General features: G+C 54.6%; 3 protein-coding genes across 11 annotated transcripts; 2 read left to right on the plus strand and 1 right to left on the minus strand.

Moving 5' to 3' along the window:
- The first annotated feature begins 1,135 nt into the window (after nucleotides 1-1,135).
- On the plus strand, nucleotides 1,136-2,968 carry Foxh1 (forkhead box H1). The gene is made up of 3 exons (XM_041672021.1): nucleotides 1,136-1,393; nucleotides 1,648-1,752; nucleotides 1,854-2,968. The coding sequence occupies exons 1-3, from the start codon at nucleotides 1,136-1,138 to the stop codon at nucleotides 2,682-2,684; spliced, it is 1,194 nt and encodes a 397-aa protein (XP_041527955.1). The 3' UTR covers nucleotides 2,685-2,968.
- Nucleotides 2,969-3,447: 479 nt separating this feature from the next.
- Nucleotides 3,448-10,602, minus strand: Kifc2 (kinesin family member C2). Of its 2 annotated transcripts, XM_041671998.1 has the most exons (19): nucleotides 10,551-10,602; nucleotides 10,139-10,196; nucleotides 9,812-9,893; nucleotides 9,533-9,681; nucleotides 9,311-9,449; nucleotides 9,054-9,199; nucleotides 8,907-8,972; nucleotides 8,693-8,821; nucleotides 8,234-8,311; nucleotides 8,009-8,123; nucleotides 7,823-7,932; nucleotides 7,187-7,295; nucleotides 6,939-7,102; nucleotides 4,912-5,016; nucleotides 4,699-4,820; nucleotides 4,486-4,609; nucleotides 4,245-4,374; nucleotides 3,900-4,156; nucleotides 3,448-3,827 (listed from the first exon to the last, which is right to left on the minus strand). In XM_041671998.1, exons 4-19 carry the CDS (start codon nucleotides 9,605-9,607, stop codon nucleotides 3,573-3,575), a joined length of 2,124 nt encoding a protein of 707 aa, XP_041527932.1. In that variant the 5' UTR covers nucleotides 9,608-9,681; nucleotides 9,812-9,893; nucleotides 10,139-10,196; nucleotides 10,551-10,602; the 3' UTR covers nucleotides 3,448-3,572. The 2 variants fall into 2 exon arrangements, with proteins under 2 accessions (XP_041527932.1, XP_041527931.1); XM_041671997.1 differs by lacking the exon at nucleotides 10,551-10,602 and having other exon boundaries at nucleotides 10,139-10,426.
- Nucleotides 10,382-25,408, plus strand: Cyhr1 (cysteine and histidine rich 1). Of its 8 annotated transcripts, none has more exons than XM_041672014.1 (4): nucleotides 10,382-10,538; nucleotides 10,773-11,123; nucleotides 11,501-11,721; nucleotides 11,886-12,665. In XM_041672014.1, the coding sequence occupies exons 3-4, from the start codon at nucleotides 11,629-11,631 to the stop codon at nucleotides 12,369-12,371; spliced, it is 579 nt and encodes a 192-aa protein (XP_041527948.1). In that variant the 5' UTR covers nucleotides 10,382-10,538; nucleotides 10,773-11,123; nucleotides 11,501-11,628; the 3' UTR covers nucleotides 12,372-12,665. The 8 variants fall into 8 exon arrangements, with proteins under 8 accessions (XP_041527948.1, XP_041527949.1, XP_041527950.1 ...); XM_041672015.1 differs by having other exon boundaries at nucleotides 10,386-10,538; nucleotides 10,688-11,123; XM_041672020.1 differs by lacking the exons at nucleotides 10,382-10,538; nucleotides 10,773-11,123; nucleotides 11,886-12,665 and adding exons at nucleotides 22,036-22,274; nucleotides 22,873-23,084; nucleotides 24,601-25,408 and having other exon boundaries at nucleotides 11,209-11,721.
- The last annotated feature ends 1,492 nt before the right edge of the window (nucleotides 25,409-26,900 follow it).

Consider the following 26,900-nt stretch of genomic DNA (forward strand, 5'->3'; position numbering starts at 1 on the left):
AGGAGCAGCCAGGGAGCCAGGCTTTAGCCTGGTAGCGAGGCAGGACCAGTGGGAAGGGGAGACCTCAGACTTGTAAAAGAGAACGATTTCTTTGCTGAATAGGGCTGAGGCCAGCGTTGTTTACCTGGTGAGACACAGGAACCCTCAGCTACGGAAAACAGGAGGCCAGGAGGTGATAGGATTCCAGGGGAAGGCAGATAAGGGCTGAAAGAAGAGCCTGGGATAAGATCCTAACTTAGCCAGCGGTAGGATAGTCGGGAGAAGTCCCACTGCGTTCATCCTACACACGTGCCCCGGCTCCCTCCTGTACTCATGACGGTGCCTTCCTCGGCACCAGCAAAGGTCTCTATCCAAAAGGTGGAATCTCAAAGTGTTTAGTGTTGATGTCGATCTGGGACCATTGGTTCCGGTACCAACTTCTGCTGTCAGTGCGGTGATTCAGACCCTCATTGCAAACCTCCCAGGGTAGTAGCCAGGAGAACTTGGGTAACATTTAGAACACAAATGGTGACTGAGCCCAAAGGGTAGAGCCACCAGTTCGATGTCCAGGAAGAGGTAGGGCCCACATGGGCTCCTATTCCTTACCCCTGGAAAAATAACAAGTCTCTCCTCGCGTTATTTAAGGGCACAAGCTCTAGGCCTTTTTGGCCCAGGAAGTCGTCCCACAATCCATCTCCTCATCTGTCCGCCCCACCCCCCATCAAGTCCCGGGTTGTAGACCCCCTACCTAGGACGTGGCTTCTTTTGACTACTTTGTCGTGAAATCCCGGGAATTCCCCTTGTCCCTCAGGGTAATTTGGCTGGGGAAGTCACTTCCCATCTGTTAAATGGGAGTTAGGGACCTGACCAAGCAGATAAGGTATGGGGGGGGGGGGGGGTAAACCTTTGTCAAGGGCTTTTCCTTCAGGTTATAGGGGATGCCCGGGCACCCAAATGCAACCTGGGAGTGGAGACTGACCTCAGGAGGCCACCAAAAGTCCCAACGGGAATCTTTTCTGCCCTTCCCTCCAAGATTAACTGAAACCTGCTAATTGTGGAAGCCCTTCACATGTTCCCCTCCCCCACAGCCTCTTCCTCCTCACTCCTCCCCCTTCCATCAGAATGATAAAGAAGGGATTGGCCTGCCTGTCCCAGCATGGCCTCAGACTGGGACCCCACCTCGACTTACAGTCGGTCTGCCCTGAGCCCCCTGTTAGGTCAGACCCCCACACAGGGCCGCTTTCCTTGCGTGATGTCTTGCAACACCTCTCATCAGAGGCCTCCAAAGGCAGAGTCTCCCCCCAAGAGGAGGAAGAAGAGATACCTGCGTCATGACAAGCCCCCTTACACCTACTTGGCCATGATCGCTCTGGTAATTCAGGCAGCACCTTCCCGCAGGCTGAAGCTGGCCCAGGTGAGAGGATCCCTCATGCTGGTGGGTCACACCTATCCCAGGCTCGCGCGTGCGGCCTCTACCTAGTCCACTCATCCTTGCCAGTGACTCGGGGACTCTTTTCAAGACCCTTCTTCCACAACCCCCACACACTCTGCTGCCCTCGGGCCCAGAGGTCTGTCTCCCTGAGAAGAGGTGCCCTGCTGCCGGCTGTGGGGGGAAGGAGAGGGCACTGCTATCCCTGGCTCACCACGCCAAACACTGCCTACTTTCAGATCATCCATCAGGTCCAGGCAATGTTCCCCTTCTTCAGGGACGACTACGAAGGCTGGAAGGACTCCATCCGCCACAACCTTTCCTCTAACCGGTGCTTCCGGAAGGTAGGGTGGTCTATGGTCAAACTCTGGGAGCGGTGTGGGGTGGACGTGGAAACCCTGACCCTCTGGGTGGGATAGTCACACCCAAGCCAATTACTCTCTAGGTGCCCAAGGACCCTGCAAAGCCCCAGGCCAAGGGCAACTTCTGGGCGGTGGATGTGAACCTGATCCCAGCAGAGGCGCTGCGCCTTCAGAACACTGCTCTGTGCCGGCGATGGCAGACCCGGGGCACACGCAGAGCTTTCGTCAAGGACCTGAGCCCCTTCGTGCTCCACGGCCGGCCTTACCGGCCGCCCAGTCCCCCACCACCATCCAGGGACGGTTTCAGCATCCAGTCCCTGCTAGCGGACCCCGGGAAAGGATCGACAGAGCCCCAGCAGCCTGCACTAGCTGGACAGAGCAGTTCAGCTCAGGCAGGTACCAGCTCCAAGGGGGAAGAAGAGATGTGTACTGTGCCCCGTAACTCCACTGAGAAGCCTCTGTGGCCCCTCTGCTCCCTTCCTGGGCCCACAAGAATAGAGGGGGAGACTTCCCAAGGGGAAGTCATCAGGCCTTCTCTTTCCCCAGAGCAAGGCACCTGGCCAGTTCACTTACTTCAGGGTTCCCAAGATCCCATGGGGATGTCCAGCAGGGGGTGCAGAGCTTCCCTGTGGGGACAGCTACCCACTTCTTACTTGCCCATCTACACTCCCAATGTAGTAGTGCCCTTGGCCACACTACCTCCCACCTCTTGTCCCCAGTGCCCGTCTTCAACCAGCCCAGCCTACTGGAGTGTAGGTACTGAATCCCAAGGATCCCCGGACCTGCTCTGTGATCTAGATTCCCTCTTCCAGGGAGTACCACCCAACAAGAGCATCTATGATGTGTGGGCCAGCCATCCTTGGGACCTGGCTGCTCCTGCCCCCGGCTGGCTGCTCTCCTGGCACAGCCTGTAATCGTTAGAGGCAGGCAGGGGCTGCTTCTCCCTTCTACCCCTGGGTACCATTTTGATGGAGACCAGAGTTAGGAGCATGTCCACAGCAATAGCTTTAAAACACCAGGCACGGCATTGCTGAAAACCCATAACTTTAATTGGGCTACTCCAGAAAGGGTTTTGCCTCTGCTAGACACGACAGGTCTGGTCAATCACTCTCCCACACACAGGGACGGGGTCTGGAGAGGCAGCGCTCAGCCTAGAGTGGGGCATCTTCCCCTTTATCCCACTCTGTCATGCCATCCATCTAAGCCATCCCTCTGTCACCGCGCCTTCTTGGCTCCAGGCTGGGGGAGGGCGAGCCAAAAGTGGGTCCATTCTCAAGTCTTCCCCCACCCCTCAGCTGCCTGGGTAGGAGGTAGCACCTTTTGGGGGGAGGGTTAGGAAATGAAATCTGGACCCTACATGATTTGGGGTGGTGGAAGTAGGGGAGAAATTAACAGTAAAAGAATTTACAAGGCTTTAATTCCAAGTCTGATATTGGGGGCAGGGTGGTGAGTTGGGAAACCACTTGGTCTGGGGTCTGGTTCCTGCAGCTCCGGATCCCCCGCTGAGGACTGTGATAAGGGCAAATGGTGATAAGGTGAGAGCTGAGGGCCTGCGGCCCAGCTGGGGGTGGAAGGGTGGAGGCAAACCTTTCTCCGAGCACGACAGTCCCTGGCCAGATCAAGAAGGCAAAGGGAGAAACTGTAGGATTCTGGGGGCCAGCTAGGGCCTGAGTTGAAAAAAAAAAAAAAAAAAAGACAAAAGAGGTTGACCTGGAAGATGGGGTATAGGAACTTCACTGCTGCCTCTGCCAGCAGAGGTTTGTTCCCATCCCAAGACCAGTCCTAAGGGCTTTGACCCAGATCTACGGAGGCAGGTCCGCTGGAGGCTCTAGAGTCAAGCCAGAACAGCAGTTGGGGCTGGGACTTGGAGGGCTGCCAGGAGATGGTGTAGGGGTGCAGGAAGTCCCAGTGAGTGGGGTGTCAGTACTGAGAGAAGAAGGGGTTCCGGAGCGTGGGGCTCTACGGCGTCGGGCTGGTCCCAGTTCCACTTGACCCACTCGCTCAGCGAATTTGAGCGAGCAGATTGTCTCCCCAAGATCTTCGGTCCTCGTTGAGATCTACAAGAGAGAGACACTCATACATAGCTCTGGTGGGCAGTGCCTCAGGTTTGAGCCAACCCAGGAACCCACCTGCAGCAGCAGCACTGCGGTGGTGCCGGCGCCAAGCGCCGGCTGTAGCAGGCGTGTAAGCTGTGAGTCTCGGAAAGGTACGTGCGGCCGCCGAGCTCGGAGCGCGGCCATCACTCCTCCTAGCGCCAGCAAAGAGCGGTTGATTGCCTGGGCCTCCCGCAGGCGCCGGGCGCCATTGGGATCTCTCGGCAGCGGGCTGGCCACCCCTGCTTTCCACACACGCTCGGAGCCTGCCAGGTCCACCAGGTGCAGTGTGCCTGCCGGTTCAAATGAAACCGATGTGGATGGAGACCTCTAGTTAACTGGAAACCCAGCAGGATTTAAATTAAGCACAATCAGTGGTACCTGTGCTACCCTGGGCACGAGATGGAGACGCTGAGCGCAAAGTCAACGTAACTAGGGCGTGGGAGCGTGAGCTGTGCTGGTTCATGACAGTAGCTGCCGTAGCTCGGTTGCTCCTCCCCAGACTCAGCATCTGGAGATATATATATATGTGTGTGTGTGTGTGTGTGTATCAGCGGGGGGGGGGATGTGGTCTCTGCCCCCAGGTGGAAGCAGACAGGGGCCCTGAAGAGGGCAGCCTTACCTGGTGCAGGGTTTCCAGGTTAGGGACGTCCCAGTGCGTGAGGCCAGCCACTTGAATTCCTCCCTGCCCTGCAGGTCCCTGCCTCACAACCAGGCGCTCTGGAGGCCCTGTAGCTAGGAGGTCCCTGGTAAGAAAGGGCGGGTTAGGTCTCTGGGCTCTAAATGTGGCTGCAGAACCCTGGGGCAAGGAAAAGGCCGCTCACGCATCCCTGACCTGACTGCCTCGTTGTAGATCTCCACCATGCTGAGGGTCACATGGTGGTGCCCTCCAGTCCCCATCTCCCGGAACAGCAACTGCAGTGCCCTAGGAGCTATGCCAGGGTCCTCAGGTGGGCCCTGAGGACAGTGTGCAGTTGCCACATTGGACTCTCATACAAACCCCCGAGGCTCCCCCACCTCCCACCCCCAAGTGTGAACTCCAACCCACCTCCATACTGTAGGTTTTTCCAGTCCCAGTCTGACCATAAGTGAAGATGCAGACACTGTACCCCTGGAGGCAAGACAGCACTGCTGGCTCTAGCTGCCTGAAGACCTAGGGACATAAAACAGGCGAGAGAAGTGTCCTTAGCTCTTCCCTGTTTCCCTATTCAAGACCTGAAAGTGGGAAAAGTGTGACTCCCCTGAGAAGTGGCTCCCCTTCCTTCCTACAGCAGGTGCACTAGGAATTAGTGGGGTAAGGACATAACAAAACTGATACTCCGGAAGAGGATGTAGAAGCCTGGGGACCAGTTAGGAGGTCCTGGGGGCAGTGGTCAAGAGCTCAGATGCCAGGGCTGGACTTCCAGGTTAAAACCCGAGGCAACTAGAAGCCAAGTACTAATCATCTTTTCTACGCTTTTCCAGGTCATTCCTCTATAGCAGCTAATGGAAATGTGTGCTGGAGAACCTGAGTAGTACTTGACAAGAAAAGAATAAACCTAAACAGGAAATGGTGGCGCACACCTTTAATCCCAACCCTCAAGAAGCAAAGGCAGGCAGATCTCTGCACTCAAGGCCAGCCTGTCTACAGAACTAATTCCAAGCCCGCCAGAGGCACACAGTGAGACCCTATCTAAAAAACAACAACAACCAAAACACAGCCTGATCTACACATCTACAGAGTGAGTTCCAGGACAGCTAGAGCAACACACAGAAACCCTGTCTCAAAAAAGCAAAACTTAAAAGGTCAAGAGGGTCTCTGTGAGTATAGGGGTAGTCACCAGGCAAGACTATAGGAACTCAAGCTCTGAGAAATAGAGACTGAAAGAGATATAGGACAATGGGGCTAAAACATTCACAGTGTCGGACAGAACTGTTGTAGACACAATTAATAGCCTTGAGTACCCACTTGGCCAACTTTCATATTAGAAGGTCCCTAGAGATTGAGCGGCTGTCATTTCTATTTCTTCTTTTTTTTTTTTCTTTTTTGGCTTTTTGAGACAGGGTTTCTCTGTGCAGCTGTCCTGGAACTCACACTGTATACCAGACTGGCCTTGAACTCACAGAGATCCGCTTGCCTGTGCCTCCCAAGTGCTGGTATTAAAGGTGTGCTCCACCACCGCCTGGTGTGGCTGTCATTTCTGATTGATGTCTTTCTTGATGGATGATCATATAAACAAACTCTAGAATTGCCAGAGTGAGGATAAAAAGTTCAGAACTGGGTGGTACAAAAGCGAGGAATACCGGTTGGAACCTCCTGAGAGATACCTTTGGTCCAGTCTGTTAGACTGAGGACCCAGTCCAGGCTGCCCAGAGTACAATAAAAAGTGAAGGGAGCTGTGTATGGCTGCAGTTTGAGACGGGAGATGAGGCCAGGAGATGGGAAGTCAGTCAGTGGTGGGTCTACCCCTGCCAGCCACTACATAATACCGTTTCTGAGACCAGAGCAGTCTGGGTCTTCTTTGCCAGCTCTGGCCCTAACTTAATCCTTTCTCAGCTCTGAGCCTCCACCTCAGCCCCAGAGACTCCAGCAACACAGTTTATGTGCAAGTAGAGACCATGTGTGAAGCATGTTGGGGTAGACTGCTTTTCCACTGATGTCTGGCCAGAGAAGAGGGAAGAGCAGGATTGATTGGAGCAGGCAGTGGGGGAGAGCACTGGGGCTGGCAGCTGCCCTGCTCGCTCATCACCTATGCTCCCACCTAACCTGCCTTAGGTCCACAAAGCAAGAAGTTCTGCCTTCACAGATGGATAGAGCCTGGATCATAAGAAGGGTGTGTGTCAGTGAAGCCATGTCTTCACCACTGTGGTACCCATCCATGCCTGCAGCCAGTTCTACACAAACAGTAACTCACCTTGGACAGGCTCAGCTGGAAGCCATTCCTGCCTTCAAGGACTTTCAGAGGCTCCCTTCCCTGATGGAGCCCAGCCTCCCACCTTTTAAGTACTTAGCCAGTCATGGAAGAGGGAACGGGCCTCTTTTGGACCCAGGGGATTCTGAAGAAGGGTCAGAACAGATGCAAAGGTGGCTGTCACCTCCTCCTGGCTGGCATCTGGAGGAAAGACCCAATCCAGGCGAAAGCGGTGCTGGCGCCCTCGGTAGCAGGTGGTGATGGTGCCCCCTTGTCCAGGCTCCACGCTCACCAGGCTAGAAGGTATTCCTTCAGCTGGTCTCAGCCGACATAGCACACGGATATTCCCTGCATTGGGGACCACACCAGCAGATTGGCTCCTCTTCTTCCATCCTGTAGTCATCGCTGCTCCACTCCCAAAGCCAATCTTACCCTTGAGTTCCAAAAGCCGCCCTGAGCATCCAGTTGGGGGGCCCTGCTGCCCCTCTGGAAGCTGAGTCCTAGCCCCTCCTGCTGACAGAGCCCCAAGGGCCCAGGATACCTGTGAGGAAAACAAGAACAGTTGCCAGGGCAATGTCAAGTGAAGTGGGGTGCTGAGAGCGATATGACCAGCTGTGGTGCCATACAACTTTCAGTGGGTATGGACTCCTGTGGGCATCATTCAGTGAATCTGAGATAGAATCTAGGGACCATAGACAAAAATATTCATTCATTCTCTCATCTATCCTTCCAGGTTTCTCAGCAACTGCCAGTTTTCACAGCCCAGACATGAGCACTTGAGATGCAGAGGCAGCAAATCTCTGAGTGCAAGGCCAGCCTGGGCTACAGAGTGAGTTTCAGGACAATCAAGGCGACATAGAAACCCTGTCTTGCAACCACTACCCTCTACCCCCTAAAAAAAGAAAAAAGAAAGAGACAAATGAGGACACTTTGGGCCACTCAGAAATTATTTTGATCTAAGTGCTTACAACTGACCCACTAGTACAGACAGCTCCTGAGGGACAGAAAGGGGGAAACAATAACAGAGGCTCCCCATAGAGAAGGTACTAGGAGAGGAAAGTTCCTGACCTGGCCCTGGGCCTCACTCAGAGAGCCCTGACAACTCTGGGTAAAGGTGCTGACCAGTCCTCGGAGGTCCCCACAGCCCTGACGAAGGCTGGCCATCCGTGCCCGAAGTCCTAGAAGAGGAAGGCCATTGAGAGGAAAAGAACAGATTCCAGAGCATTTCCCAAACCATTTTCTCCTAGCCCTTACCTGCCAGCTGTCCATGAACTTGCTGCAGCTCCTGTCTGCAGTTCTGTTCTGTCTCCTGCTGGAGCTGCTGGAGGGCCCCTCGCAGGCCCTGCAGCTGCATCTCCTGGACTCCCAGCTGTCCCTCCCAACCCCACTTCAGTCACTGAGGAAACAGGCACCAGGCCCTGCCCCAGACGTCACCTCCCAGCATCACAGCCCCCCTTATCCCTAGGTCCCCTAGCCCACCTGGACTCGGAGGGCTTCTGTGGTGTCTTGGGCTTCTTGAAGCTGTCCCTGCAGCTCCAACAGAGCCCCTGCCTCCTCCTATAGGAGAGTGGGAGCCACATGGAAACTCTGGAAAGGGTATCCTGTAGCTCCATTTCACACACAGAAAGGCCAGATCAATAGTGGCAAGAAGGACGAAAGCCATGGTAACCGACTCTGTGCAGGGCTCCCTGTCCCAGACTCTCTGTTCTCCTAAGGTTACTCAAAGAGACCAAGAATGGGGTGGGGGGGTGTCTTCTATGAGCATCAGCCTCACTGATGCAGCTACCCTACAAAGACTGTCTCGGAGTTTCTCCGTAGTTAGAGATGGGCCCCTACTAAAGCACACACAAAGTCCTGAGGAGGTTTAAGTACTGTAGCTGGATACCAGGCGTACAGGAGCCTGGACTGCAGACACCATGCAGCCAAACAGCGGAGTACCTGTGGAGCTCTGGAGAGGGGGCCAGGGCCCCAGTGCAGCAGGAGCTCCCGAGTAAGGCTCAAACTCTGTTTCAAGGCTTCATTCTCCAGTGTGAGATGCTGAACTCTTTTCTCTGAATCTGTCGCCCCCTGACAGAGAGGGATGCCATCAGGATGCACCTGGCATTCCCTTGACTTCTCAGTCTGTCTCCTGAGCCCACCCCAATAGCCTCACCACTCCCAGGCGCAGCCTGCTCAACTCTTCTTCCTGCTGCTCCAGCTGCTGTCTCAGCTCTTCCAGCTGCGGAGGAGTCAGGGACAGGATGCCATTCCTTTTTGGGTCTCGCACCCACCCAGTCCCTGCTGCTCTTGATTCTCTTACCTGTCCAAGAATAAGCTCTTCCAGCCGCTGCCAAGCTCTCTGTTCCTCCTCCAGCTGGGGAGGCTGCAGTTCCTGGGTTTCATCCCCTGGTACCTCATCCAGGATGGGAGTGGGCTGAGAGGAGCTCTCTTCTTGTGACAGGGACCCTAAGGAGCCACAGTGAGGCCAGTTACAAGTACAGAAACGTCTGGCCTAGAGAACAGAGCCGATTCTGATAGACCCAGCTCCCTCCACAAACGGTGGTACCCGTTACAAACCATCTAGAGTGGAAGACTGCACTGGGCAGGCTGACTGTGTCCCCTGGAGCAGGGCCTGCCTCCCCCTGGGGCTCCGTGTCCATGCCAGAAGGGCCAAGAGCTGACTTGTCACTGTCAACAGCGGGGGGACCTCACCAGGCTGTGCAGGAGGTAAGAATCAGCAGAGGAGTTGGGCATGTGAGAAGGACAGAAGTTGGGGAAAGGCTGGAGCCGAGTGCTCACCTTGCCCGGGTCAGGAGGCGTCCCACAGCTCTCTTCTGCCCCCAACTGGAGGGAAAGGAACTCAGCAAGGCGCATAAGTGCCTCTTCCAGAGACACCTCAGGTGCTCCACCCTCGGCTCCTTTCTGACCATCCTCAGATTTGGAGCAGCCTTCGAGGCCAAGTAGTGGAAGGAAGAGGCATTCCATAACACTAGTTGGAGGCTAATATTTCTCTCTCAGTACCCCAACTTCAGGGCTCCCTCAATACCCTTCCCCAGCAGCTCCTCTGCATGCACCTACCCGCCAGGCTGTTCAGCTCGGTCCAGAGCTCTGATGTGAACTGATCGGGGCGGCGACGACCCCTAGGTTTACCACTGCTCCTCTGGGAAGAGAGTATGGGGCGTCAGTGAGGGTGCTGGCAGCATGTGGGGCTTTCCCTTCTGATATGGGCTAAGGGGTTTGGGCTGATGTTTATGACCCCAACACCTAGATAGAGAAAAAAACTGGTCTAGGAACAGCCCTATTTCCTAGCGCTGGCGCCTAAGGACATAAGCTGCACAGGTCGGCCACGACCAGATCTCAGGGTGATGGTAGTAACCAACCGCGATGCAGGCCCACTCCGCTCACCTGGGTGGGGTCGTTGGGGTCCGCGGCCGCCGCGGCCCCGCCATCCCTGCGAAAAAGACTGTAGAAGATGTAGATGAGCAGAGAGTAAAAGGCGTACATGGGGGCGCGGGGCGGCAGAGAGCACCGCTTCGCGCCGCCCCGCGTCCCCGCACCAGGACTCCGCACCCTCCCGCCGCAGTGCCCATGCGCATGCTCGCGGCGGCCGCCCCCACGGACGATCTTCCGCGGGCGGAGGGTGCACACTGACGGGCGACCGCGGGGAACTGCAAAACCTCTCCTTAAGACCCTGTCAAGCGTTTTTCAATCCCTATTTCGCAAAATAGTGGGCGCACAGAGGTCTAACGGTTGTCTAGCCTCTTTTAGGAATCCTGGCCCGCACTGCGTGGAGATCCCCACCAAGGTACGCGCGTACGCTTGCAACAGCTTTCGGTGCACAGGTGTACAACCTCTCCTCCTCCGGTAGCCCAGCCCAGATCCCACCCCTCCCCCGGAGCCCGACCCAGTCCCGCCCAGACCTCCCCCTCGAGCATCACCTCGCCCCGCCCACAGCCAAGCAACCCTCCTTCGAAGCCTCACCCCGCCCCGCCTCGCGGCTCCGCCCAGACCCCTCGAAGCGCCGCCTCTCTTCTCTCAGTCCGAACCTACTCTTCGGAAGCCCCGCCTACATCCCCGCCTCGGATCCCGGACCCTTCACCAACCCGGTGCACGAGCAAACCTGTCTTGAAGCCTATGCGCACACCTTAACTCCCCGCACTCGGGAGGCAGAGGCAGGCGGATCTCTGTGAGTCGGAGGCCAGCCTGGTCTCTACAGCAAGTTCCAAGACTGCTAGGGCTACACAGAGAGACCCTGTGTAGAACACAAACCTGCGGTGAACATCTTCTGGTAGTGACCTCCACCCTCCCAGCCCCACCCCTCCAGAGCCTCCCTCGGCCTTCCGCAGGCCCCGCCCCACCGCTCTAGCCGGAGCTCCTCTCGTTGGTGGAGGTAAGCGGGCTGCTCGGGTCAGCGCCGCCGGAGGGCGGGCTAGGAGGCGGGCTAGGAGGCGGGGCTGACTGTTGTGGGCAGGTTCCGACCATCGGCTCGGTGTCGCCAGGTGCTGCCCGCTGTCTCGGGCTGGCCTGTGCTGCCGCTGCTTCCCTGCCCGGACGTGGAAGACCGTTTCTCTCCAAGCGCTAAGGACTAGGTCCCGGCCACAGAACGGGACTGCGCATCTTGCTGTTCCGAGTACCTCGCTTGGGCGCCAGGATTCCACTCCCACTCCCCTTCCCCTGTAAATTAGTCTTTCTTCCCTGCAGGTGAGTCCAGTGACCTCAGAGCTCCAAGAAGTTTGGGGCTGAATCTATCCTGATGTCTACTCATAGGTCTCTGGAGTTTGAGATTCCTGAAGAGCGGCACTAAGGACTCCAAGTCACCAGCCTCTGTGCTTTCTTCTCTCCAAATCCGAAGCCCCCTTTCCGATCTCCTCAAACTCACTGCTGTTCAAGGTGCCATGGTCTCCAAATCCAGGAGTGAGTGGAGTACCGTCCTGTCCCACCTGGTGCTGGCAGCGGTGTCTCTGCAGGCAGCGGTGAGCTCTGTACAGGTGAATAGTCTTGCTTTCCCGGACTATGTAGAAAGATCCCTGCACTAAAAGAGGGTGGTGGGAGGCATATATGAGCCTCGGTCTCCTCGACAGCCTCAAACTCTTTCCTTTTTAGAAGGGTGGCTCCTGGCTCCTTAACATGTCTGCCTTCCCCGTGTCAACAGTCCAGTCGAGGAGCTGCTGCTGGCTTCCTGCTGCAGACCTTTGCTGCCATCACGATGTTGGCCCCGGGACTGAGCACACATGAAGACTGTCTCGCTGGAGCTTGGGTTGCCACAGTCATCGGTCTACCTCTCCTGGCCTTCGATTTTCACTGGGTGAATGGGGACCGCTCCTCTGCCAATCTGCTTCTGGGAGGAGGCATGGTGTTGGCAGTGGCTGGTGACCACCTTGGACCTGAAGGGTGCTCTGTGGCTGGGCAGGCGGTACTGCTGGTGGTGGCAGTGACCATCCTTATCGTAGCTGTTTTCACCGCCAACACTTACGGGATGTGGGGGGGTGCCATGCTGGGCGTGGCAGGTCTCCTGAGCCGTCTGGAAGTGGACAGGCTGCTGTTGTTGCCAAAGGAGGATGTCTGTCGTTGGGCCCTGGCTGCAGGCAGTTGGGCCTATTGCCGGGCCCTGCACACACAGCGTCTGCAGTGGGAGTGAGACCGTGGGGCTGACAGCAAGGCAGGGCTTCTGTTCCAGGTACTGCTTCCCCTCCTACTGGCCTACATCTAGAGCCTCTCTCTTAGGGGCAGGCTTGCCTCCCTCTTGAAGGGAGCCTGCTGTACTTTCACCAATCAGGGGCAGAGCTTGGGTGCTTGCCCTTCTCTGGTCATGCATGTGTGGAAGCGTGCCTAAACCAGAATGCAACAAGTCTTCAGCACATTTGGGGCCTGATTCTGGGAGGAACACGGTTGTGAGTCAGAGGCCAGATTTTCAATAAACCTTAGGAATGTACAGGAGTATGGAATCTGCTTATTCTTGAGCTAGCTTCCTAAGGCCTCTAGAGTATCAGCTGATTTCCCCGAGTAAAGAAGGGGCAATGTGCTTTAACTAATAAAAGGCATTATTCACCTTGGCATTCTGGCAGACTTGCCAAGAGAACCGCAGTGTGCTAGGCATGGTGGTGTAGGCCTTTAATACCAGTTGGGAGGCAGAGACAAGCGCATGTCTGTGAGTTCTGGGCCAGACTGGCTTCCAGAAGTTGAGTTCCAGAATGGCCAGTGTTACATACAGTGAGACCCTGTATCAAAAAAAGAAAGAAGGAAAGAAAGAGAGAGAGACTCCATGCTGAAAAGACACAGCAGTTTTTGGGTCTTGGTTTCCTGGGACATGGTAGATTTGCATATATCCTTGGTGGACCTGGCAGGTGGCCCTCTGGGGCAGTGACCTTCACAAGCTGGTGGCTGCCGCAGTGAAGGGCAGAAGCGGGTTGTACGTCAGCGATTCCCGGGAACTGCACATCCCTTCTGTGGACTGATTTGCTTACTACCTGTTTGCCACCCTCTTGTGTGTACAAGCCATGTCTTAGAAATTAAGAACCACACTTTCCTCTATGGACCCTTCTTCAGCCTCCAATCCCGGGGCTGGGCCGAGGGGTGGGTTAGAGTGTACCCAGTCCTTCTCTGTTCTGGTACTTGGTGTCTTGTCGACGTTTATCCCGTCGCGCAAGTGTGGTCGTCAGTGGGTTTTTCCAATTAGTGCCCTTCCACTCTAGGCAGCTAGGCCAGAGCCTGGCGCACGGAAGCCCGAATTTCGGTGGACAATGGCACAGGCACACCCTGACATGGGAGTCTAGGGGCGCTTTGCACTCTCAAGGAGTAAAAGTCTCGGTGTTTTTCCCGACCCCAGAGCGGGTTGTACCTTTCCAGGGACGCACCCCTCTCCTCAGCCCCCGTCACCCCTCGCCCCTCCAGCCTCCTGGACCCCACCTCCTTCTGTTCACCTTCTACAGTGGGCGGGCCCTCCGGCCTTCTCGCTCGTCCATTGGCGGTGGCCACCACATCGTCTAGCCCCTCGCGGCGCTACCATTGGTTTGCGCTGAGCACACGTGACCAGGAGGACGAGGGGGCGGTGGCGTGGGGGGGGGTCCGCAGCGAAAACAAAGATGGCGGCCGCGCCGGGGTTGGTGGCCGGGACGGCTGCGGGCCGACGCGCGGGCCAGGCCCACTGAGGCAGCGGCGCAGCGGGCAGGTTGCAGGGTCGCCGCGGCAGCGAGAAGCCGGCAGGGGCGCGCGGCGACCCTAACTTCCAGCCGGCGAGCGCGCCGGCACCCGCCCGCCGGGCCGGCCGGACGCGATGTCCGGCGCCGAGGAGGCCGGCGGGGGTGGCCCGGCTGCGGGGCCCGCGGGTGCCGTGCCGGCCGGGGTCGGGGTAGGGGCCGGGCCTGGGGCTGCCGCGGGGCCGGCTGCGGCGGCTCTGGGCGAGGCGGCGGGGCCCGGGCTCCCGGACGAGGCGGGCCTGGCCGGCGCTCGGCAGCTGCAAGAGGCGGCCGGCGACCCTGACGCGCCGCCCAAGAAGCGGCTGCGGGCGGCCGAGGCGGCCGAGGCGGCGGCGGCGGCGGTGGCAGCGGGCAGCGGGAAGCTGGAGGAGCGGCTGTACTCGGTGCTGTGTTGCACCGTGTGCCTGGACCTGCCCAAGGCTTCCGTGTACCAGGTAGGGCCGCCGGCCCGGCACGGCGCCGCGTCGCCTGGAGGCCTGGGGCCGGTGGCCGGGAACCCTTTTCTACCCAGACATCCACCTAACAGGCCCGCGAAGCCCCGCTCCCGTCTCGAGGCTCCTGCCTTTTCTTGCTCTGAATCTCATTTTCCGTGTTCTACGGTCCCCTTTACTTCCCCGACTGAATTTCTGCTCTCCTCCTTAGATTCCTTGTTTGCACCTTCTGCTTCCTCCAGGGTGTCCCCCTTGACATATTCCAGCTCCCATTCCGCTGACCTCGCAGAGAGCTATGAACAGGTGCCCGCCCGCCATTCCTACTCCTCATCAACACTGCCCCTTACTTCTAGACCCCCTGGAGGAAGACGCTGCTTAAGTGGAGATAGGGCTCCAATTCTGGCAGCCACACCCCCCCAAAATCCTTCCATGCCTGAACTACTAAAGTATACCTCCTTTTCTGCCCAGTGAAGCCCCGTGTCCTTCTGAAGAACTGGAGGAAGGAAGGGCCTCTCATCCCTTCCCAGGCCTAACCTAGGTGAAGCCACCTGCTTTTTTGGTACTTTCTCCTGCCCCAACCTAGCCAGTTTTCCTACTCAGGCCCATCTCACCCATGCCAAACTGGCCTCCAAGGTTGTCCTTGCATAGAACTTTGTCCTCGCCTTTCCCATCTGAAGACCCAAGTGCGCCAGTAGGACCCAGGGTACTGTTGTCTGTGGGCCTAACATACCCTCTCGCAAGTAAAAGAGCAGGCCTCCGGTTCAGTGAGAAGTGTCTGCCCACCATCCCCTGGTCTCTTTGCCCCTCAGTTCCCGGCTTCTGTCAGCTTTCTTTGTACTTAGAGTAGCGGAAAGTGGCTGGTGAGGCCTGTTTCCCTGCTTTGCTTTAGAGCGAGCCCCTGGCGGAGAGCCAGCATAGGTCTAGTCTGTGTAGCTATTTTCCTACCTTTTGGATCTCTACGTTCTTGTCTTGGCCTGAGGTTGTTGGTGTGTGTTGGGGGGGATTCCAGGGACCTGAATGGACACTCACCCTCCTAGGTGTTATGCCTTTCCACAGCTGCCGGTTCTAGCACCAGTCACCTCTCGTGTTAGGAGCCATCAGAACCTGCTCACAACCTTTTTTTTCTTGTCTTGGCGTCTTGGTCCTTCTTAGTGAAAGAACTCTTCCCTAACTAGGAGTGAGTGAGAGTCCAGCAAGACGAGCCAGTGGAAGGGAGTCCCAAGGGTCTCAGGGGTTTCTTGGTTGTTCCTGGCATGGTGATAGACCACATGATATTGGCTCCTGGTCTACACAGAGAGCCACCGTTGTGCTTCTGCCCAGTGTAACTAATGAGATTGGCTGGTTCAAACCAGTCTACACTGTGTTAGGTTAGGATTGTGATTGGGCTGCTGAGGAAGTGTGATAGAGTGGCCTGAGTGGAGGCACCATCCCAGACTGAAGGTGGGCGCCCTTGGTGACCCAGAGGAGCTGTGGGCGTTGACATTGATCTCCAGGCTCTGCCACTAGCCCCCTTCCCATCTCCTTTCTGTGTAGGTAAATAACCTAGAGCAAAGATGGTCCCCTGTCACCTGGAAAGGCTGGGAGAATTCTCTAGAATATGGGATTTTGGAAGAGCCTTGGGGCGAATGTTCGAACTTTGCCTGCACACAGATCTGTAAAATGGGAGTTCAGCGAGAGGAAGGAAGGACATTTCCTAGCATCTTCGAGTGTTACCAGAGTCTCCTGCCAGTGCAGTACAGCTCTGGAGGGTCCTGTTGCTGTCCCCACCAAGGTGCCAGGCAGGCCTCTTCAGGGCTCTTCCCTAGTCTTAGGATTTGAGTACAGGTGTCAGTATCCCTGGCCAGGATCCACTGCTGGTCACCACCTCCGCCTGAGCTCAGCTCTTGTGTTTTCCGCTAGCCTTCTTGTCTAACCCGTGTTGATGGGCTGTCCATCTCTTTAGACCAGTTTCCACCTTCAACTTTCGCTGGCAATATTTGCCTGACCTCAGCAGAACACATGGCTCCAGGTGGCCCCATCCGTGCTGTGCATCCTGGGAGCTGACTTAAATGCTCTGCTGGAGTGGAAAGTGGGTAACCACGCTATGGCAGGCATTGGACTGTGGGGAAAACCCCATGGGCCACTGGAGTTGGCTGGGTGTGTGGTAACTTGAGAGTGCATTATCCATATACCACCTGTGCTGCCAAGGAAACACTGGGAAGTGGACAAGAGCAGGGTATGTATGTGGGCTCATCCACCTAGTCCTAAGATAGCCTTAGGACCTGCAGGGCCAATTCCCATGGCCCATACTCATACGCTGACATATCACAGACTAGAAAATTTGCTCAGGTTGTCTAACCAAGGCCGTCCACCAAGTAGCTCTTATCCCTGGGGCCTGTGTCAAGTCCTGCAGCAGGTACAACAGGTGCATGCTTTGATGTTCTCTGTGTGGGTGTTAGGTATATCCTGGGCAACTGGCCTAGCAAGATGTGTAGCCACCTTCCCGAGTCTAGGGTGGGCCCTTCCAAAGTAAGGCAGGCATTATGACAGGTGCCTGGTAGGTGGCATGAAGGCTGGAGGGAAACCCACATAAGAACTTGTGGCTAGTCCAACCTGGGCAGGTGGACAGGCAGTTTGTGCTGTCTCCCTGTTCTGGATGTACTCATGAGGCCAGAGGGCAATGTAACCAGTCAGTAGCTACACATTGTAAGTGCCTTGTCTGTGGGAGTCCCAGCCTGAGAAGTTGCAACTGTAGCCTGTGCCCTGACCTACTTCCCCTAGCTTTCCCGCTACAGCCCTTCACAGACAGCTCAGAATGGACTTTTGTAAGATAGACCCAGCCTTGACCGTGGGTATCAACCAGGCTCAGCCTCTTTGCGCTGCATCTGGCAAAGATACTGCTCCTTCTTCCCACCCTTTAAAAACCTTTGAGTTGAGGGATCACTTAAGTGGGCCTCTGACATAGAACACAGTGAATCCAGCTCTATCTGATAGGGGCCCAGACACTTTCTGTGACCAGGAACCTGTTTCATTGTTCTACATGTTTTCCACTTTTTTTTTTTTTTTTTATTTTCGAGACAGGGTTTCTCCATAGCTTTTGGTTCCTGTCCTGGAACTAGCTCTTGTAGATCAGGCTGGCCTCGAACTCACAGAGATCCACCTGCCTTTGCCTCCCAAGTGCTGGGATTAAAGGCGTGCGCCACCACTGCCCAGTTTACATGTTTTCCACTTGAGCTGCTTTCTCCACGTCCCTACCTGCCTCTTTGCTTCTTCTTTGGCCTGACTAACAAAACCCATCTTTGGCCCTCTGTTCTCCCTTTGACAAGGATTCTCTTCCTTTCCTATTCTGCCCCAGAGGATGGTTGATATATTCTGCTTTTGCCTTTGCCTCTGAGTATGAGAGACTGAATATCTGGTTGAGAAGAAGTCCAGAGAACATTTGTCCCACCTCTGCCCAGGCCCCCTTCTGAGATTGATTGGTGTCTGGGGCTATCACACACATGGCCTGGCATCCTCTGGCACTGGCAATGATGATCCTTCCTTCACCCTCTTCCTCCTTTATTTTTATGTGCATGAGCGTTTTGCCCGCATGTGTATATATGTACCATGTATATGCCTGGTGCCTACAGAGTTCAGAACAATGCTTCAGATCCTCTGAAACAGGACTTATAGATGACTGTGAGCCAGCGCAGGTGCTGTTAATTGCTGAGCCAACTCTGTGGCCCCTGATTTGTTCTTTGAGGCAGGAATAGGTCTGCTTAGGATCTAAGGAAGAACTGTAGGCTTTTTGTTTTGGATTTTGGGGTGTGTGTGTGTGTGTGTGTGTGTTGATAGTTTATTTTGAGTTACTTTTAAATCTAAGCGGTGTTCATTTCTGAGTAAAAACTACACTTTGCTGGAGCCTAGCTGAATCATGAATATGGCTAACCTAGAATTTCAACTCTAGCCTCAGCAGAACGGTCTTGTCGCACTGGCTGTGTACCCATGGACAAGGAGCCAGTTCTGCTCAGGCCATGCTTGGCTATGGAAGTTCAAGAAACTGGGTCAATCCTCAAGGTGCCACTAGCCCTGATTCCTTACCTGCATCCAAGACACCATGGAAGACTCTAGAGAAAAAGAGTCTCCAGGTGACTGAGCAGCACTTTGGTATTAGTGCGTTTGGGTACCAGTAACTTACGTCAAGCGTCTGTGAGTACATGATGCCCTGAGCAGGAGGGTAGACTGTTCATATGGATCTGGGTACCATCATAATATTTTGTGCCCCCTATGTTTTTGAGGACTATGTTCTAGGCTTGAAAGAGACTGACTGACCACAAGGAACTTGTAACCAACTATAAGTTGTAGAGAACCCATTTCTAAGACCTGCTTATGGCTCAGGGGCAGGGCTTCTCTGTGAGCATAGCTATTCCACCTATCTCCTTTCACCCAAAGGAGAGCCCAGCTCAAATAGAACACTCCTGCCCTTGTATAGATGCACAGTCTGAGCACATGTGAATTGCCTGCAGGTCAGTAGATGGAAGGGCTGGGTGCTGGCCTGCAAGTATAGGAGCAGCAAATGACTGTTTCTGGACAATTTAAAGGAGCCTAGAACCTTAGCCCCATGGAGATGGAGCTCTCTAGGCTTTGACATGGATAACTGCCGAGGTGGCATTTGTTCTGAGGCTGCTGTAATCTGAGTGTCAAGCTTTGCTACAACACATTGCCTCTCCTACCTCATCCTGTGCCCAGGAAGAAACTGAGACCAACAGAGAGAAGACGATAAGTCCAGGATCATGCTATTGGTGACCTATAGGATGAGGGCAGAGCTCAAAGTGAGCGCCAAGTCAGTATCTGTCACCAGAGGGCCTGGAAAGACGTACAGTGTTTTCTTGGGTGTGAGTCCAGAGTTTGCCTGGCCTGGCCATTGCAGGAGCAGTTTCTGGAGGGGTCTAGGCACTGAAACTGCCACTACGGAGTCATCTGTGGTCAAGCTTCTGCATAGGCAGTGGGCACAAGTTAGGGGATAGGCACAATCTCTCCCGCTAAGGCTAAATGTGGCTGCCCTGAACCTATATTTGAAGTTAGGTCTTGCTCAGGAAGTTACGGGAAGGTGCTAGACTTGTGCGTTATGTACAGCTTACCTAGACACCGTCCCTAAGATGGCTGGTGAGAGGCTCTAAGAGGGTTTGCCTTGAACTTTGGTTGGGCCAGTATGCCAGAGAACATCTTGGGACTTGTTCTGCCACTTAGAGCCCAACTGTCAGGGCTGTGGCACCTCACTTTTCCTAGACCTTGCAAACTTCCCCAGAGTCCTAGAGGGACCCAGAGGAAAGCAGGGTAGGTACAACTTTCCTGGGGAATGGAGTTGATCTGAGTCTGGAATTCCCAGGAGAATAGGCCCTGTGGCCAGACCTAGCCCAGGCTTAGGTGGCTTCCACGGTTGGGGGCAGGAGTGATACTGAAGAGCAGTGATGGGATTGGCAGCCTTACCCTCTCATTAAGGGGGCCCAGCACTCCTTTCCAAGTCTGCTTGGACTGAGATTCAGAGCAGCTATCCACTGCATGGTTTAGAAACCTTGAGAGGAGCAGGCTGCAGCCAGGAAAAACGCTGTTGCCCCTCTGCTCAGGCTGGTAAACCCTAAAAGTGACTGTAGACCTGAGCGCAGAAGCCCAGAGCTTCCTCTAAGTTCAGGCAGCTTGCCAGAAAGTGACTCAAGCTGTGCACGTGGATTGGTGGGGCTGCAAGGTCCTTGGGTATCTTAGTGCCGGTGTCTTGCTGGGTGAACTTCTGTTATTTTTAAGAGAGGGTCTTATGTATGTAGCCCAGAAGTCATTTTGTATTCCAATCTTACTTTAAACAGTTCTGCCTCTGCCTCCTGAGTTCTGAGCTTATACCACTCCCAGTTCTGGGTAGAGTTCTTGGAGGATACTATGTGGTCGTACCCCACTTCTATGGGGGTGTCCTGAGATTGCCTCTCTGAAATAGATGAGCATTTAATTTTGTGTTGTATTCGCTCCTGCCTTCCAGAAGGAACAGTAGTCACTGTCCCAGGAAGTCCCCAGGCAGATGGGGTATAAGAGGACTGTGACTTGGGCCCTTGGTCAGCGCCTGTCACGTCTATACCCAGCTCCAGACCTGGAGTAGGCACAGCAGAGTGGTTGTTCCATCTCCATTTTAGATAGCCCACATTCTGGCTGGCCTCTGCCATGTCCTCTTCATCCAGGCCCAGATCAGCCAGGCTACTCTCTTCATAGTTGCATGTTTTAATTTTTCAGTCAAACTTATGTTTGTCTATAGATATATATGGTGTCCCTGTGGGCATGGGTTCTGCATCAGACTTCTGTCACCATCAGTCTTCAGCATGTAGGTTCCATCAGACAGCCTGTTGACGCACGCGATAAGATGGTAGCTAAGGTTTATTAATCTTGACAGTTATGCAGATGGGGCCTCCTGGAGTGGCCAGGCAGTAACTACTTATGTCTCTTTCCTAATGCACACTACATTGTACAGAGCAGCCACAGCATGGTAGCCTGATATATTGGTTTCTCTCTCTCTCTCTCTTTTGTTTTTCAAGACAGGGCTTCTCTGTGTAGACCTGGCTGTCCTGAAACTCCCTCTGTAGACCACACCAGCCTTAAACTCACAGAGATCTGCCTACCTTTGCCTCCCGAGTGCTAGGATTAAAGGTGTGCACTACCATACCCAGCTATTGGTCTCCCCTTTAACACTGAGTCCCTCATGGTGTGAGAGGGCTTTCTCATAGTGGAAGCCCACCCTGGTATAGGGTTCTCGACCCATCCAAGTTTTTTTTGTTTCTAGAATTTTCTTTTTTCAATACTGAGGATTGAACCCAGGACCTCAAGCTTGCTAGGTAGGCATTCTATCGATGAGCCACATGCCCAACCCGACCCACCCAGTATTTTCTATGGTACCAAATGATACCCAGAGTATATTGACTCTGTAAGAGACCCAGGTTCTAACAGTCTTTGTCTATGTAAGCAAGGACCTCCAGCTGTCAGGTCTGCTCCAGCTGATCCCGTTTATATCAGCTCAACTCAGTACCAGGTCCCACCTAACTTCAGCTTGAGCCAACTTAGCCTCCTGCCTGCCATAGGCTTTGTGCCATTGGCTCTGGAGCAACCCCAGTAGGTAGTCGCCCTCCCTGGGTGCTAGCAACTGCTGGTTCTCACCTGTGTTATCAGCAAGGGCTGGTTATGGAGGGGCCAGGGTTGATCTCAACCTGAGCCACTCCTAGTCCCCACATGAACAGCCTTTTGGAAGCCAAGGGAAACATGCCTGCTTCAGCAGCAACCATGACCCCCATGAACAGCTGCTTGCTAGGTATCCGGATCTGCCAGGTCAAGCAAAAAACCAGGATTTTATGGGAAAACTGGAAAAGCCAGGTTCCAAGCCCAGATGTGGTCAAGTCAGTTTCCATCCAGGCCTGCTTTAGATGTAGCCAGGACCCTCATGACATGATAAGGACCTGCTCTTGACAAAACCAGAGTTAGCTCTATCCTAGCATGACCCTCCAAGCAGCTCTCAGTGTTTGTTAGATACCAGCAAGACTTGGGAACCAGTGGGTACTCCTCTACTCTCCTCACCTAAAATCCCTCAGGACATCTGCTCTGGCTGAGCCCAGCAGGTGTGGGTGGGCACGTGTGCGTGCAAGGATCCACAGGACTGTGAGCTTCACCTCCCTTTCCTTCTCCGCAGTGTACTAACGGTCACTTGATGTGCGCTGGCTGTTTTATCCACCTACTAGCAGATGCCCGGCTGAAGGAGGAGCAGGCCACATGTCCCAACTGTCGTTGTGAGATCAGTAAGAGCCTCTGCTGCCGGAACCTGGCCGTGGAGAAAGCTGTGAGCGAACTGCCTTCAGAGTGTGGCTTCTGTCTGCGTCAGTTCCCTCGCTCCCTCCTAGAGAGGCACCAGAAAGAGGAATGCCAGGACAGGTAACCATGGTGAAGGTGGGGCCTTGTGATCACACATGTGATCACAAGCTCAGAAATAACCCTGTAGGCCCAGGTGGTGAGAGCATGCCTTTGAATAGAAGACAGTTAGGGTCTACACTAGTTGCTCTCTGGATAATATGGTGATCCTCTAGAATTCTCGGTGGCTATTGGCTAGACCCTTAGAAAGTCCAGTACAACAGGATCAGTTTGAAAGCTCTGGAAAGTTTGAGTGAAACTCTTGTTTGGCAACCCAGTCCCAGCACATAGAAACAACCACTTGCCTGGCAAGGCCCTGGCACCAAGAGCTTTCCTAGAATGAGGCTATGTATCATGGTCAAGAGCCACTCACCTCTAGGCAGAGAGACATCAGTACTGGACACAGGAGGCATGTTGGCTAAAAGCTGTAGAGTTCTCTCTCCTTCAGTTTCCCTGCCTCTTTCACATACATACCTACGTGTGGTCTGAGTGGCTGCGCTCAAAATTCATTGTGTCTTACAGGGAAGGGCTTGTGGTTGGGCAGAAGTAGCCTATGAAATACTTCTGGGCACGGCTATTTGCCCCAGCCACAGAGATGACCACTGTTCTCAACTCCTTCCAGGGTGACACAGTGCAAGTACAAGCGTATTGGCTGCCCGTGGCATGGCCCTTTCCATGAGCTGACAGTGCATGAAGCTGCATGTGCTCACCCAACCAAGACAGGCAATGAGTTGATGGAGATCCTAGATGAGATGGATCAGAGCCACCGCAAGGAGATGCAACTCTACAACAGCATCTTCAGCCTGCTCAGCTTTGAGAAGATTGGCTACACAGGTGAGGCACCCCACATTCCCCTGCATGCCACACAGGTACTGTTTGGGGCTAGAGGCTCCAGGGAGGCAGTAGGCTTTGGGCAGTGGGCACAGGCTGCGCCGATGGCCAGGCTCTGGGAAAGCTTCAGATGGGCAGGAAGATGTCTTGGGGAAGAAGATAGGTTGGAGATTGAGCGGAAGGAGGGATGCACCTGCATGGCTCTTACAGAGGTCCTTCCCACCTGTCCTCCCTGCCTCTGCCCACCACCCCGGCAAGATGACCCCCCCTCACTGTATGGGGATCCACAGATTTGGGGTGTTGGGTCTAACTAGAAAATTGGGTATGTTTGGGGCAGTCTGGGAGGTTGGGGGCCTTACCTTTGGAGCACAGAACAAGAAGAGCATTCCATCAAGTCAGGTCCTGTCTGCAGATGTTCACTGAAGGCCACATGGCCTCCTAAGACTGGCAAGAAGCTTGGACAGGGCTCCAGAACAAGCTGAGGGTCTCAGCTCAGACTGTAGAACTGGGAGTGGATGCCTACATATGAGTAGACTGGACTGAGCCTATGCTCACTGGATCTCATGGCTCCCAGGCATCTGCCACCAACTTTGAACATGTCGGGGAGCAGGAGCCAGACCACAACTTGTACCAGAGAACAAGAAGCACCTGCTGATACTGGGGCAACTCGGGGAAACTTCATTCCCTCTGCTGCTCAGCCTACGGCAGGTGGCCAGCTCAGAGCACCCAGGGCAGTCCTGGACAGTCAGTCATGCCATGCTGCCTAGACTAGCCCAAACAGGCCTGAGATGCAAAGGGCCCAGGGGCCTGCATCAGCAGAAAACTCTGGCCCTTGGTTAAGAGTAGCCTTGGCTGATCTCATGGCCTGTAGGGTCTGGGTGGGCCAGGCCATGTGGCTACAGCAGAGGCTGGGTGGGAAGACCTGTCCCCAAAAAAAGGACTGGCTGCCTAAGAGCCCATACATCCACAGCAGGACGTGCCAGCCACAGGACTGCAAAGGCAGGTCTGCCTGCTAAGCGACAGCCCTACAGACAGCCGGGCAGAATCCACATCACAGTCAACATCAAGGACTTGGCACTCCCCTTGGGCAGGACCAGATACCATCTGCCCACCTGCCGGCTTTTCTGGCAGCTTTGTATCAGAACCAATAAAGTGCACTTGTTCTCAGAACTGTATCCTGTCTGTGTGTCTGCTTACCCCGCCCCTTCGGGGACAGGGGACTGAGGGTAAGGAGGGTGGCTCTATGGGTTGGCCACTCCTGGGCCACATGGCCTAATGTCCCACAGCCTCAGGACTCTCCAGCTAACTGGTGTTAATTCTGTTTGTAGTTGTTCCCCCAAATGTGCACTTCCATTTGCCATAATTGCGTTTGACTTACCTTGTGACAAGTAGAACACGCTATCTGGGTAAGTTGCCTTCCTCCCTGGCTGAGCCTGTCCTTGGCCTGTTGGGGAAGGCGCCACCCCCTGGCCCTCCCCAGCACTAACAGTTGGCTGTCTGGCCCTGTCTGTCTCCACAGAGGTTCAGTTCCGGCCTTATCGCACTGATGACTTCATCACACGCCTGTACTATGAAACACCACGGTTCACAGTACTGAACCAGACATGGGTCCTGAAGGCTCGTGTGAATGACTCGGAGCGCAACCCCAACCTGTCGTGCAAGCGCACACTTTCCTTCCAGCTACTCCTCAAGAGCAAGGTCACAGCGCCCCTGGAGTGTTCTTTTCTTCTGCTCAAGGGCCCATATGATGATGTGAGGATCAGTCCTGTCATCTACCACTTTGTCTTCACCAATGAGAGCAACGAGACGGACTATGTGCCGCTGCCCATCATCGACTCTGTGGAGTGCAACAAGCTGCTGGCTGCCAAGAACATTAACCTGCGGCTCTTCCTGTTCCAAATACAGAAGTAGGCTGGGCCCAGGACACCTGAGGAGCAGAAAGCTGCAGTCCAGTAGTGCTGTCCCACCCCTCCCTGGCTTGGCAGCAGCTTCACACAACTATGATCATTTTAGCAAAGGAGGAGAACAAACAAAATCAAACATTGAGAAAGTCTGCATGCGTGTGCAATGGGGTCCCCGCCTCTGGCTCACCTTCCTCCCCTTTGCCTCCCACCTCCTGCAGGCAGCCAGAGGCTGGGCTGACCACAGTGGAAACAGTACTCTGGGCTCCTCAGGCACAGGTGGTGAGGAGGGCAAGAAGCCAACCACCCTTACCCCAGCTCCCATCCTCTCATCGAGGTGGCACGGTGGTTCTCTGGCCAGGCTCAGGGGCCCTGGCTGACTTCAGACAGCATATTTGATTGCAATTAAAAAGGCAGCCTTGTTTCCTACTTTCTGTTTTGTTGGAGGGGAAGGTGTGGCTGTGAATGGACCTCATGGGAGATTTGGTTTGGCCCGGTGGTCAGAACCTGTCCTGTCCCTGATACTGCACCTATGTGTGCACCCCAGGAGAGACTTAAGAGACACTGCTCCCCCACAGTCTTATCAGAGGTTGGGACTAAAGCCTGGCCAGTGAGCCAGAGGGTTGGGCTTCCCCAGCTGCCACTCAGAGGAAGCAGGACTTGGCTAGTAGGGCTCAGCAAATGTTTTCGGAATGCAGGGTGAAATTCTGTCTCTTCGAGGAAAAAATGAAACTCTACAGGCTCTTTAAGTGATGTGATTTTAGCAAGAAATAACCCATTCGCTTAACTCAGCATAGAGGGCCAGGTGTCCTCAGGGTGCCAAGGAGGCAGCCCTTCTCTGTGACCTGCATTTAATGGTGGCAGGGGCACTGCAGGACCAAGGCAGAGCAGCATGGTTTATCGCCTAGGCAAGGTCGGCCTTCCCCTTGCTGGGCCATTCACAGATTCTCTGAGTTGTGGTTGTAAGCAGGACAAGTATTAGGGCCTCACAGAATATGAAGCAGCCACGCTTAATAGGGCTAGGCCCCGATCCTCTCTTCCTTGGGTTCCTCAGAGACACTGAGAAAGGTAGGACTTGCCTCCTTCTGTCTTTGCTTAGGAAATGAGGCTCTTCTATCATAGCTTTTTGTTGCTTTAATACCAAAGAACCGGTTTCCTCTGCCCTAACCAGACCTCCACATGCCTCAAAGTAGTTCCCACCATCCCATGCAAACTGCCTGGGCCTGAACTGTTCTGTACCTTCCAAGTTAAGGGACAGGGTAGTCTTGGCCTTGTGGGTGCAAGTACTAATGTTTCACCTACCCTGACCTTCAAGAGGGCAAAGAGCTGAGAAATGAAGAGAAGGAACTGTGACGAGGGGTATAGGTCCCATCTGTTTTCCTGAATACGGCCAGTGTGGCCCTTCTGCCTTCTCATAGGCTGAGAGGTTTTCTACACCTGTTTGGCTTCCTGCATGGGGCTTGTGGGAGTTCTCCTGCAAACGTGACCAGGCTGGGAGGGGTAAGAAGGCCAATATTTGACTTCTGCCTACTATGAAGGACCCCATGTCAGATCCCAGCACATCCATGGGAGCAGATGCAGCTCCTTGATTTTCTCTGCCTTTAGGGGCAGCCTCTCAAGCATGCTCAGCTATCAGGCATAGAGGATCTTTGGAAAACAGAGGAGGCCCCTCTAGAAGTCCCTCTAGATTCTAAGGTGTTAGTATGAAAAGGCAGGGCAAGGCCAGCTTGCCCTAATAACCTGTGTCTAGATGTGTGAGAGACTGATTCACAGAAGGTAGCCTGAAAGTCTCCTGGGGAGAAACAGGATAGGAGGCTTATTCCCCCATGGGCACAAGCCAACAGGGACACTGCATGAGAGTGAAGCTGGGCTGGCAGGGGCTCAGAGACAACAGTTGAGCTCTGGATATCTGTGGAGA

Source organism: Microtus oregoni, unplaced genomic scaffold (genome assembly GCF_018167655.1).
Source record: "Microtus oregoni isolate MIOR12 unplaced genomic scaffold, Mior012 000022F_ref0000154, whole genome shotgun sequence".
Taxonomy (NCBI): domain Eukaryota; kingdom Metazoa; phylum Chordata; class Mammalia; order Rodentia; family Cricetidae; genus Microtus; species Microtus oregoni.